Source organism: Urtica dioica, chromosome 3 (assembly GCF_054948205.1).
Source record: "Urtica dioica subsp. dioica isolate 48M chromosome 3, U.dioica_male_clone48M_v1_H2, whole genome shotgun sequence".
NCBI classification, from domain to species: domain Eukaryota; kingdom Viridiplantae; phylum Streptophyta; class Magnoliopsida; order Rosales; family Urticaceae; genus Urtica; species Urtica dioica.
Genome location: NC_142758.1, coordinates 42,784,430 through 42,795,911, shown reverse-complemented (window position 1 = coordinate 42,795,911; position 11,482 = coordinate 42,784,430). Strand labels below are relative to the sequence as shown.

The 11,482-nt window shown below is 43.0% G+C and overlaps 3 protein-coding genes across 3 annotated transcripts; 2 read left to right on the top strand and 1 right to left on the bottom strand.

Annotated features, from left to right (window-relative positions):
* The first annotated feature begins 3,426 nt into the window (after positions 1 to 3,426).
* On the top strand, positions 3,427 to 5,651 carry LOC149402923 (uncharacterized). Its single transcript, XM_089608565.1, has 4 exons — positions 3,427 to 3,594; positions 4,418 to 4,578; positions 4,652 to 4,723; positions 4,917 to 5,651. Exons 2-4 carry the CDS (start codon positions 4,432 to 4,434, stop codon positions 5,649 to 5,651), a joined length of 954 nt encoding a protein of 317 aa, XP_089464691.1. The 5' UTR covers positions 3,427 to 3,594; positions 4,418 to 4,431.
* LOC149402922 (uncharacterized) lies at positions 5,288 to 8,936 on the top strand. Its single transcript, XM_089608564.1, has 9 exons — positions 5,288 to 5,764; positions 5,835 to 6,008; positions 6,283 to 6,921; positions 7,088 to 7,225; positions 7,419 to 7,794; positions 7,858 to 7,874; positions 8,181 to 8,226; positions 8,334 to 8,661; positions 8,737 to 8,936. Exons 1-9 carry the CDS (start codon positions 5,657 to 5,659, stop codon positions 8,912 to 8,914), a joined length of 2,004 nt encoding a protein of 667 aa, XP_089464690.1. The 5' UTR covers positions 5,288 to 5,656; the 3' UTR covers positions 8,915 to 8,936.
* A 340-nt stretch (positions 8,937 to 9,276) lies between these two features.
* On the bottom strand, positions 9,277 to 10,773 carry LOC149402921 (uncharacterized). Its single transcript, XM_089608563.1, has 2 exons — positions 9,961 to 10,773; positions 9,277 to 9,753 (listed from the first exon to the last, which is right to left on the bottom strand). The coding sequence occupies exons 1-2, from the start codon at positions 10,771 to 10,773 to the stop codon at positions 9,277 to 9,279; spliced, it is 1,290 nt and encodes a 429-aa protein (XP_089464689.1).
* Positions 10,774 to 11,482: the final 709 nt, after the last annotated feature.

Below are 11,482 nucleotides of genomic sequence, written 5' to 3'. Positions count from 1 at the left end.
TTAATCCAGCCAAACATGTAAAAAAGGTAGTTAATAGGCTGCCACATATGCAAGTTGGCTATTTACAAAGTATTTACCAAATGTCGGCTAATTTACAATTCATATAGTTTAGGTGGCTTACGTAGCCAATTTTTTGTTTTTTTTTATCCATTTTTACTCTCTTTTTTTCTTTTTTTTTTTCTAACTCTTTTTCTTTGAGTCTCGTTTGTGTCAAGAAACCTGTTTTTTTATCTGAGTTTATTTGTCGATTTGTTGATATATATATATATATATATATATATATATATATATATATATATATATATATATATATATATGTCAACAATTGACACATAGATGTCGACAAATGACAACACTGAAAAATAGGTTGATTTCAACAATTGACACATATAGATCAATAATCGATATGATTTGCTGACATAATTGTCAACAATTGACATTTTTCTCTAGTCATCAACTAATTGTTACAACTGAATATTTTAATGATTTTAAAGAATTAGATCTACTTACTTATACGAACAATAGTTGGATAAAAATTAACTTCAAACCATGATTGTCATGGAAAAAAATTAATTATCTTATAATCAAAATCATTGTTCTTCAAAGAATACAACGAGATTGATTCACAAATTCAAATAGATACAGATTTATCACCTAATTTTTTTTCATCCTCGTATATATAAAGCAAAGCCCATATCACACACACACACACATACATACATATATATATATATATACATATATATATACATATATATATATACATATATATATACATATATATATATATATATATATATATATATATATATATAAGCGGAATATGCCCGCTCGTTGCCGCGAATTTTTTTTATATATGCTGATGATAAATATTACATATTAAAAATATCACAATATATTTTTCTAAAACGTTAAATGAGATGCTTTTTATTTTATCTCGTTTAAAGATTCATCATAATATTGTAAACCTAGGATCTAATTTAAATTATATAAATAAACGAAAATAACTAAAAGTAAATGAATGAAAGGCCGTTGGACTAAGAATCAACAAGCGATACCGGCTTACTCCATGAGCCTCTTCAAGATCCCGGTCACCATTATTAGCGAACTACATCGGCTCATTGCGCGGTTTTGGTGGGGTGGTGCGGAGGATAGGCGAAAGATTCATTGGAAAAGGTGGGAGCTTCTTGCACGGCCTAAAAATGAAGGGGGACTCGGGTTCAAGGATCTAGGCGACTTCAACCGGTCGCTTGTTGATCGTCAGGTTTGGCGTATCATTCGTTTCCCGGATTGCTTGATGTCTAGGGTCCTCAAAGCCAAATACTTTCCGAATTCCTCGGTGCTTGAGCTTCGGAGTAAAGGTCACTTCTCTCATCTTGGGAAAAGTCTTTGTTGGGCCTTGGAGTTACTTCGGAAAGGTTTGAGATGGCGGGTAGGTGAAGGAAATTTGAGAGCTTTCGGCACGCCGTGGATCCCGAGAGCCGGGGCTTTCTCTCTCACTTCCCCCGAGCCGGACGATTACTACCCGTGGCGGGTAGCGGATTTTATGTCCCCGGAGGGATGGAACCATGAGTTGTTGGAGTCGGTCCTCTCTCCCTATGACGCCGAGGCGGTTCGTCGCATTCCTGTTAGCACCGAGCGTGGGGTGGATAGATTGGTATGGCATTTTGAGGATAATGGTCTTTATACGGTCCGATCCGGGTACCGTTTGGCACGTTCGGAAGCCATAGGAGGCCCTTCGTGCTCGAATGGGGAGGAGGCTCGTTGGTGGACCAAATTGTGGTCGTCGTCAATCCCGCCGAAGATCAAGCACTTGGTGTGGCGGGTGTGGTTCGAGGCTATCCCAACTATGGGGAATTTGAGGAAGCGGGAGATCAAGTGCCTTCCTTTTTGTGATTTTTGTGGCGAGCTTCCGGAGAGCGCGGTGCACGCGGTGTGGGGCTGCGACCGAGCCCAAGGTATTTGGCGGGCTTCGGTGTTGGAAATGTGGGTCGGCAAGACGGGAACTTGCTCCTTTAAGGATTTGTTTTCGGGCTGCGTCCTCGCTCACGAAAGAGCACTTCGAGCTGTTTTGTGGGTTGGTGTGGGCAGCGTGGTCGGACCGGAACGCTCGTACGTTTGAGCATGCTACTAAGACGCCGGAAACGTGGGTCTGTGAGGTCGCGGGATGGGTTGACAATTTCAAGACCCATTCTTTGGCGGTGGAAGGAGCTGATAAAGGCAGTGGGGCTGTAGTGAAGAGCTGGTCGAGGCCCGGAAGAGGACGATTGAAGCTCAATGTGGACGCGGCGTGGTCGGCAGGGGAGGAGCTCACTTCTATCGGATGTGTGGTGCGCGACCACAACGGGGACGTGGTGGGAGTCTTGGCGAGGGGAATCCGCTGGGTCGACTCCGCGCTCTCAGCGGAATGTTTTGCGATTCGAGAGGGTCTCCGGTTTGCTAAGGAACGTGGCTGGTCCATTTCGGCAGTCGAGTCGGATTGCTTGCGTGCTTCTCAACTCGTCAACGGGAAGCACACGCTAGGCCACCAAGGGGCGATCATTGAGGATATTCTTTCGGAGCTCGAGATTGTTTCTATCCATGGTGGGCTGGTGTGGGTGCCAAGGGAATGCAACGAAGCGGCTCATACGGTCGCGAAATACCGTCGAGAGTCTTTGTCTGTTGACGTTGAACTGTTGTCTTGCCCGGTGTGGCTTTTTTCTTGTATCACTAAGGACTGTGAGTCCTCTTCTTTGGCTGTAATGGGGGCCAGTAGTGCCTTGGCAGGCTGCTGAACTTCATAGCTGCCTTTCAAAAAAAAAAAAAAAAAGAATCAATGAATGTGAATAGTATAATAGAATTGATAAAATATAAAAGTTGAAATTAAGCAACTAAAATAATAACGTTAAAATAAATAAGGCTATCCGTGGTGATTATAAAAATATTAGGGATTTTGACGTTAATAATACCATCTTGTTGTCACTTACCATATTTAGCCCAAAACTCAAAATTTGACACATGTAATACCTACACCAATAGGTAAAGACTATTATACCCTCAAAACTCATTTAAACGAAATAAACCATCCCAACCCAATTTTCTCCATTTTCCCTCGCACACCTACACCTCTTCATCTTCTCGGTATATCTCCCTCCCTCTCTCTCTCACGATTTTTCAAACCTCCAACCCCTCCCACATTTTCGCTCTCACGATTTCGCTATCTCTTCCTCTTCCCTCCCACGATTTCGCTCTCTAATCATCTTCCTCTGTGTCTCTCTTTCTCTCCATGTCCTTCTCTTTCTCTTTCTCGCTCAAAAATCGCGACGACCCATCTCGGGGACCCACGACCCAGCTCTCGGCGACCCAGGTCTCGGCGGCGAAGGCGCAACCCACCTCTGCTCGACCCAGCTCTCGGCGACCCAGCATTCGGTGACCCAGCTGTCGGCGACCCACTCCTCGGCGACCCATCTCGGCGGCGAAGGCGCAACCCACCTCTGCATGACCCAGCTCTCGGCGACGAAGGCACCTCTGCTCGACCCAGCTCTCGGTCTCTATCACATTCTTGACGTTAATCGGTGAAGAAGAAGAAAAGATTGTGTTCATCTTCATATCAAGGTAAATCGGCCGATCTCTATTAAAGCCTCAAATTGATTGAAAACTCTATTTAACCTCAAATTATTTGATTTAGGGTGTTTGGCTCAAATTTTTTTTGGGTGTTTTAGTGTATTTGGTGTTTGGGCGAGTGTTTGTTGTGTTTGGCCGAGAATGTGTTGTATTTGGGCGTTTGATTGTATTTGGGTTTGGGTGTTTGCGTGTATTTGTGTTTGGGTGTTTGAGTGTATTTGTGTTTGGCCGAGAATGTGTTGTCTTTGAGTGTTTGTGATTATTTGTGTTTGGGCGAGTGTGTCACGGAATGACCCGAGTCCGTGACACTTGTGTCACGAAGTGGATTCACTCCGTGACACATATTTCATTTATTTCGGTCTCTTAAAACCCTAGAAATACTGGTGAGTGTTTGTTAAAACCCTATTTCATTTACTCAAAAAGGTATGGGTATCTCTATTTCATTTATTTCGGCCGAGTGTTTGTTGATTTAGGGTTTTTGGCTCAAAATGTTTTTGGGTGTTTTAGTGTATTTGGTGTTTGGGCGAGTGTTTGTTGTGTTTGGCCGAGAATGTGTTGTATTTGGGTGTTTGATTGTATTTGGGTTTGGGTGTTTGAGTGTATTTGTGTTCGGGTGTTTGAGTGTATTTGTGTTTGGCCGAGAATGTGTTGTCTTTGAGTGTTTGTGTGTATTGTGTTTGGCCGAGAATGTGTGTGTTTGTGTGTGTTTCGTGCTCGTGTATATATTTGATTGAACAATGTTAGGGTTTGACGAGTGTGTGTGTGCGTATTTGGTCTTGAAGTTGTTGAAAATTGGTGACTTGATTTGTTTCAGGTTTTATATATTCAATGACGAAGTCTAAAATAACCAAGGTCGAGGAGGCCTCAAACGTTCGAAGAAGTTCTAGGACGGCTTCGAAAAGGAAAATAATTTCGCCGTCCAAGCGTTCCAACGATGACGACGCGTTCGTCGTCGCACCAACAAAGATAAAGAAGGTATAGAATAAAAATGAAGTGACTTAATTAGATGTATGTGCACCTATTTGATTTTGTTTTGTGTTTGATATAGCCAAAAAACAAGGCTGAGTCATCGGGCGTTGCGACCGCCTTGGAGAGTCCTACAACTGCTACTCCCCGAAAGGTGAGTGTCAGAAACTCATTTTGATCCTGGTTCGTGACAGATGTGTCACGGACTCGATGACTTCGTGACAGATGTGTCACGAAGTCAGCGAGTCCGTGACACATCCGTCACGAAGTGGGTGAGTCCGTGACACATCTGTCACGAACTCAAGCATAATGGTTTCACTAATAATGTCATTGACTCATATGTGTAGGAGTGGAGACGGTTTATACCTGAGTCCAACGTTGAAGGATTTTCCTTTAACTTCCACGGGGGATTGGAAAATTTCCTCGCTCTCTTACTCGGCCGCAGCGCCGAGACGCAAGCTGGATTCGCCCAATCATGTTTTGGGCAGTTCGTGGGGCAACCCAAAATAGTCCGGTCGTCGGCGATTATAAGCCACTTGGTGTTGAGGACCGGGAGCTTCGAGGGCGAAACCACTGACGGGCTTCTGATTGAGATTGGAGGCCGAGTCCGGGAGTTCACGAAGAGAGACTTCCAGGAGATCACATTCCTCAAAGTCGTCGATGACTACGAGGAATTCAAGTTCGAGGGGGTTGTTTCTAATGAAAGCCTGTTCAAAAAATTCTTCCCGGGGAAGTATTTGAGTCGGAACTTGGTCAACCAATTCTTGGAGGCGAGCGTAGATTGGCCGACAGAAGTTCAGGTAAATTACCTGAAAATTTACTTCGTCTTGAATGTCCTCCTGGCGGACGATGCGAAGAACAGGACACCGTGCGTAGAGCTCATTAAGGCGGTGGAGGACACGGACACATTCGGTCGCCATCCATGGGGCAACGTGGTGTGGAACTACCTTCTCGGCGAAGTCCGGAAGTTTGTGGAGAAGGGTGGCGAGCCAATGGAGCAAGGTAAAAAAAAAGGAAGCTCCATCTCCCCGGATTCGTCGAGCCGCTTCAGGTTTGGGGGTACGAGTGTCTTCCTTTCCTGACGAACATGGGGGTTTGTGAGAAAGTCTCCACCACAGCTCGGCCAATAATGCGTCGGTGGAAGTCTATCGGACTTGTTCAGGATGCCGCCATGAGAGGAATCAACTTCAATGAGGTAATAAATTTGTAGGTTAATTCATACTTAATATTGATCACACTCATTTGTTAACTTGTCCCACGTATAGGTTGAATTTCACGGAATCGGCGACACTTCTTCAAGCGTTGCAACCCCTTCTACGACGGCAGCGGGGGTGGACAAACGCTCGGAGAAGAAACCCAAAAAAGACGCCCCACAACCAGAAACACCACCACCACAACCACCACAACAACCGTCCCATTCACAAGCACAGACAGTTGAGGTAACACAATTTTGGGTTTCTATTTTAATTTAAATGAATCCACTCCGTGACACATCTGTCACGGAGTGGATCCACTCCGTGACAGATGTGTCACGGAGTGGATCCACTCCGTGACAGTTGTGTCACGGAGTGGATTCACTTCGTGACACATCTGTCACGGAGTGAATCCACTCTGTGACACATCTGTCACGGAGTGGATTCACTCCGTGATAGATGTGTCACGTACTGGATTTACTCGTCAGCCAGCTTACTTTGTTATTTTGGTCATGGACAGTCCCGGCTCGACTCTCTCGAAAACTCAGTTGGAAATCTCGACGAGCGTTTCCGCTATATGCAAGACGACTACAGGAAGTTCAAAAAAGAAATTTTGGACGCGGTGAAGAGCTACAGAGTGGCTCTTGATGAACTGGATCAGTACTACGATTGGAGAAACGAGTTACAGTTAGAAAAGAAGCGCCGGGAGAAGAAAGCGGCCAAATTGAAGAAGAGAGCGGAAAAAGAAAAGAAAAAAAAAGAGGAAGAAGAATATGTTGAGAAGCTGAAGAAAATGCAGGAAGAAGAGAAGAAAATGCGGGAAGAAGAAGAGAAGAAGCAGAGAGAAGAAGAAGAGGATAAGAAGAAAGAAGAAGAGGAGAAGAAGAAGAAAGAGGAAGACGAGGAGAAGAAGAAGAAAGACGAAGAAGAGAAGAAGAAGAAAGACGACGAAGACGAGAAGAAGAAGAAAGACGACGAGGACAAGAAGAAAAAGGACGATGACGGGGACAAGAAAAATAAGCAGGACAAAGACGACAAGAATAAGAAGGACGATGGCGCCAAGAAGAGCAAGAAACAGGAGGAGAAGAAGGATGGCAACCAAAAGAAGAAGAAAAACGAAGTCGAGAAAGGGAAAAAGAAACAAACCAGTCAACAAGAGGTACAAGATATGCAATAGACATATTATTTTTTTTATTTAAGAGTGGATTCACTCCGTGACAGATGTGTCACGGAGTGTACTTAGTGCGTGACACAGTGTCACGGAGTCGCTGAATTTCGTTATTTTGATTACACTCATGTTGAACTAAATGATTTTGAATGGTCAGGAGGATGAAAGTGACGTCGAAAACACACAAGGTCAACAATCTTGGGGTGATGAAGATTCGCCTCTCAGTCTAGAAGCCCAAATGAATGCAGAGGCTATGGAAGAGTATGAGTTGTTAGGGACACAGGGGGTTCAAGAGGTACCTCCATTAATTTGATGGTTGAACTTAATTCTTGACTTGTTTAGAAGCATATAATTGTTATGGTTGAACTCAACAATAAACTTGAACTCAAATATAAACTTGAACTCAAATAAGCATATAATTGTTATGAAATATTATTTTATGGTTGAACTCAACAATAAACTTGAACTCTATTTCTCTTGTTGGATAGATATATGACTTGAAGACACCGAATCCCCATATCCTTATTGAAGACTCACCTATCAAGAAACATATGACCCGGCAACGACGCAGCCCCGATAGGTTTACTCCTTCCAAAAAGGCGTTGCCTTTTCTGAGGTTCACCAATGCTCCGGACGTGCTTCCTGATGAACTGCCGCTGTCGGAGGTAACCAAACAACCGGACCAGGATGACGTTGACGTCATGAAGTTGTGGTTCCAAGTCGGCTTGAAGAGGGGCCACAAGAACATATCTCAGGGCAAACCAAAATATAAGCCGGAGGAAGAAACCATAGCGCCTTCTATGGAACTTGGACAGATGGCTATCAACCAGAAGACCTTCTTCTACAACATGTGGCACGAGGACGGTTAGTTGTCTGATCAGGTATTAATGTGTGTCAGTAGTTTTTAAAATATGTCTTGTTTTGCAGCTCACTTCGTGACAGATGTGTCACGGAGTCAATTCACTTCGTGACAGATGTGTCACGGAGTCAATTCACTTCGTGACAGATTTGTCACAGAGTGAATTGACTCCGTGACACATGTGTCACGGAGTGAATTGACTCCGTGACACATGTGTCACGGAGTGTACTCAGTCCGTGACACATCTGTCACGGAGTGAATCCACTCCGTGACACATCTGTCACGGAGTGAATCAACTCCGTGACACATCTGTCACGAACTAAAGTCACTCCGTGACACTTGTGTCACGGACTGAGGTATTTAGTGCTTATGTTTATCTTTTGTCGTGCAGCATGTGGACGTCGCGATGTACTACCTCCGGAAGAAGAAAAAGGCGGGTTTGTTACGTCACTCCTTCACCATCATGTCCACGGTCTTCTTTAAGTATCTCCGAGATAGTTACACTCAGTTCAATGCTAGTCAAGATCCGGGTGTATTCTTAAAGAAGAAACTGAAAAATGTGTCGTCGACCACATTACCGGAGAGTCTGGAGCGGAGCAACTGGTGGACCCATGGGACGGGGTCGATGATGTCTTCATCCCTGTAATAGATGGCGGACACTGGTATCTTCTTGTTGTCAACGTGCGTTCAAGGTGTATAACGGTGTACGACTCCATGAGTTCCACCGGTGGACACCAAACGCTTGTGGACACTGAAGTCAGAAACTTGGCCACCATTTTGCCATATGTTCTGCATGTCGCCGGCGTTCTACTCTCCAATGAAGAAATATTCAAGGTCGTCCACTACGATCAAATGCCACAACAAGACAATGGGTAAATATTTTAATTCTTAATTTTACATTCTTAATGACACATATCAATTAAAGCATGCGTTTTTTGTTCCTTCAGAAATGATTGTGGCATGTTTATGATCAAGACTGCCGAGTTTTTGGCGCACGACCTTCCATTGTCTGATTTGAAACAGGAGGACATGATCATGTATCGACAGAAAATGACCACCGAATTATACCGACACGGAGCGCTAAAACTACACACGCGTGGAAATGTCAATGTTGAGGCAACTTGAAATTATGTGTTTATGATTGTACGCATGTGTTTATAACTTTATATATGTATTCTTAGAACTTCAATTTCGTAGTTTAAAAGTGTATGTATGTGTTTATAACTTTATATATGTATTCTTAGAACTTCAATTTCTTAGTTTAAAAGTGTATGTATTGTTTATAACTTTATATATGTATTCTTAGAACTTCAATTTCTTAGTTTAAAAGTGTATGTATTGTTTATAACTTTATATATGTATTCTTAGAACTTCAATTTCTTAACAATAACATTGTTTCAATACCAATAAAGTTTAAAACATTCAAAATGTAATACATAGCAAAACACCAAGGAAGTTCTAGATATTCAATGATAAAACGTGTCGAATTACAAACCAAACCAATGTCCCATCCCCGGAGCCCTCATTTCCGGTGGAATTGGGTTGCGACACGTAGCTCTATTGTGACCTACACCTCCACAACGGGAACATTTACGAAGCGGGGCATCAGATTCTCCAAGAGAGGGAATCCTTCTCTTCTTAGGTCTACCCGCCGGACGACCTAAGAAGTTAGGCGGATTTACTTTGATCTGCTTGATTTCGTCGGGAAAAGTCCATGACGATTCACTTCCTTGAGGATGAATAACCCCTGCATACGCCAATTTCCAATACTCGGTCGTGTAGTACTCTGCACAATAGCTCTCAACTGGTAGGTTGCGTAAGCGACAAGCCGCAATGGCATGGACACATACAAATAGATCAGTTTGAAATTCTCGACACGAGCACGTCTTATCAATCAAGTTCACTGCCCATGGTGTTCCTTCTGTGTCTAAAACCTCGAATTCGTATACTGCAGAAGGCCGGACCTAAAACATAAGCAAAAAAAAGTTTAAACATAACCACTCAGTCCGTGACAGATGTGTCACGAAATGACCCGAGTCTGTGACACTTGCGTCACGAAGTGGATTCACTCCGTGACACATGTGTCACGGACTGAAGTCACTCCGTGACACAAGTGTCACGGACTCGGGTCATTTCGTGACAGAATTTAAAAATTAAAAACACACTATAACCTGCATATTTGCCGAGACAGCAAGTTTTTTTAACATTTCGGTATGATATTCCATTGACAACACACTTTGAGTTGATGCCGCCTTTTCTCGTCGTTGGTAGAACCAAACTTGCATTCTCTCCCTCAACCAATCAAGGCACTTCACTATTGGAAATGATCTTGCTTTAACAGTTAACGCATTCAAAGACTCTGCGTTGTTTGAAGTTATGATCGTATACCTTGATGTCTTGAAAAAACAACGTGCCCACTTCTCATTTCCTACTTCGTTGACAAGGTACGGACGTATCAACGGGTCTTCCTTGTCCAACATGCGCATAAACTTTTGATATTCAAATATAGTATACGCTTTTGCTGCACCGTAGAACTTCCAATTGAATTCCTTGCCAAGTTTTTTGAATTTTGCCTTGACGTTATTCTTCACGTGGTATGCGCAAAAACCATGTTCTGCTCTTGGAAAAACTTTCTTCGCCGCGTTAATGATTCCGGTGTTTCGGTCGGATACGATGACCATGTTATCCCTCTCCCCCAATGCTTCCTTAAGTTTGTTGAAGAAATAAAACCAGGACTTGGAAGTTTCGGACTCACCAATACCATAGGCAAGCGGGAATATTTGCTCATTTGCGTCCATCGCGGAAGCCGTAAACATGCTGCCCTTGTGATAGTTTGTCAAGAAGGTTGCATCAACAATTACAACAGGCCGACAATACTTCCATCCCTCTCTGAACGGAGCCAAAGAAACGAAAAAGTACATGAAATATTTATGACGGTCAGTTTTTAGGTCGATGAGAGAACCTGGATTCTTTTGCTCTAACATGTACTCGTATTTTGCAAGAGAGGCATATGACTCATCATCAGTCCCATACAAGGATTGTATTGCACATTCTTTTGCCCTTCATGCTTTTCTGTATGAAATATTGACTCCAACCTCTGTTCGCATGTAACTCTGAATCTCCTTTGGGGTACAACTATGTAAAGTTGGATCAATAAATTTGTGTTTCACCCTCTCTCCAACGAACTCTGCAGTAGCTTGCGGTTGCCCTTTTTGTCTTTCCTCCACAGAACAAGTGTGCTTTGGATCATATCTTGAACCATAAACACATACACACGATCAAAAACAATTTAAAATTAAAAGGGAATACATTTCCTGACATATCTGTCACGAAGTACATCCACTCGTGTCAGGAGTGGATTCACGTCGTGATAGATCTGTCACGGACTGATTCATCTACGAAGAGAAATGAAATTTCAAATAAAATCAGTTTTTAGGTCGTGAAATTTTACCTTCTAATTTCAAAACAATCCGTGTTCTTTAGCTTCACTGCCCGGACCGCCCAATCACAATTTTTACCCGCACAAATGACATGAAGTTTGAGCGGAGATGAGTTCTTCGTTTTGAACCGATAATGATTATTGATTGCATCCATCCGCAAATGCTTCAACAACGCCGCTTTGTTTGCATATAATCCTTTTTTTTTTACTCTTACCGGAGATAAAATATCCAACACCTCAATATCGTTACTCTC

What these genes read in the sequence shown, in the direction of transcription:
- LOC149402923 (XM_089608565.1), top strand. Translation starts at nt 4,432, where the DNA reads ATGACGAAGTCTAAAATAACCAAGGTCGAGGAGGCCTCAAACGTTCGA. An exon ending in CACCAACAAAGATAAAGAAG is followed by an intron (nt 4,579 to 4,651) that starts GTATAGAATAAA and finishes TGTTTGATATAG; the next exon opens with CCAAAAAACAAGGCTGAGTC. An exon ending in CAACTGCTACTCCCCGAAAG is followed by an intron (nt 4,724 to 4,916) that starts GTGAGTGTCAGA and finishes TCATATGTGTAG; the next exon opens with GAGTGGAGACGGTTTATACC.
- LOC149402922 (XM_089608564.1), top strand. Translation starts at nt 5,657, where the DNA reads ATGGGGGTTTGTGAGAAAGTCTCCACCACAGCTCGGCCAATAATGCGT. An exon ending in GAGGAATCAACTTCAATGAG is followed by an intron (nt 5,765 to 5,834) that starts GTAATAAATTTG and finishes TCCCACGTATAG; the next exon opens with GTTGAATTTCACGGAATCGG. An exon ending in CCGGAAGAAGAAAAAGGCGG is followed by an intron (nt 8,227 to 8,333) that starts GTTTGTTACGTC and finishes GTATTCTTAAAG; the next exon opens with AAGAAACTGAAAAATGTGTC.
- LOC149402921 (XM_089608563.1), bottom strand. Translation starts at nt 10,773, where the DNA reads ATGTTAGAGCAAAAGAATCCAGGTTCTCTCATCGACCTAAAAACTGAC. An exon ending in CTGTCTCGGCAAATATGCAG is followed by an intron (nt 9,754 to 9,960) that starts GTTATAGTGTGT and finishes CTTATGTTTTAG; the next exon opens with GTCCGGCCTTCTGCAGTATA.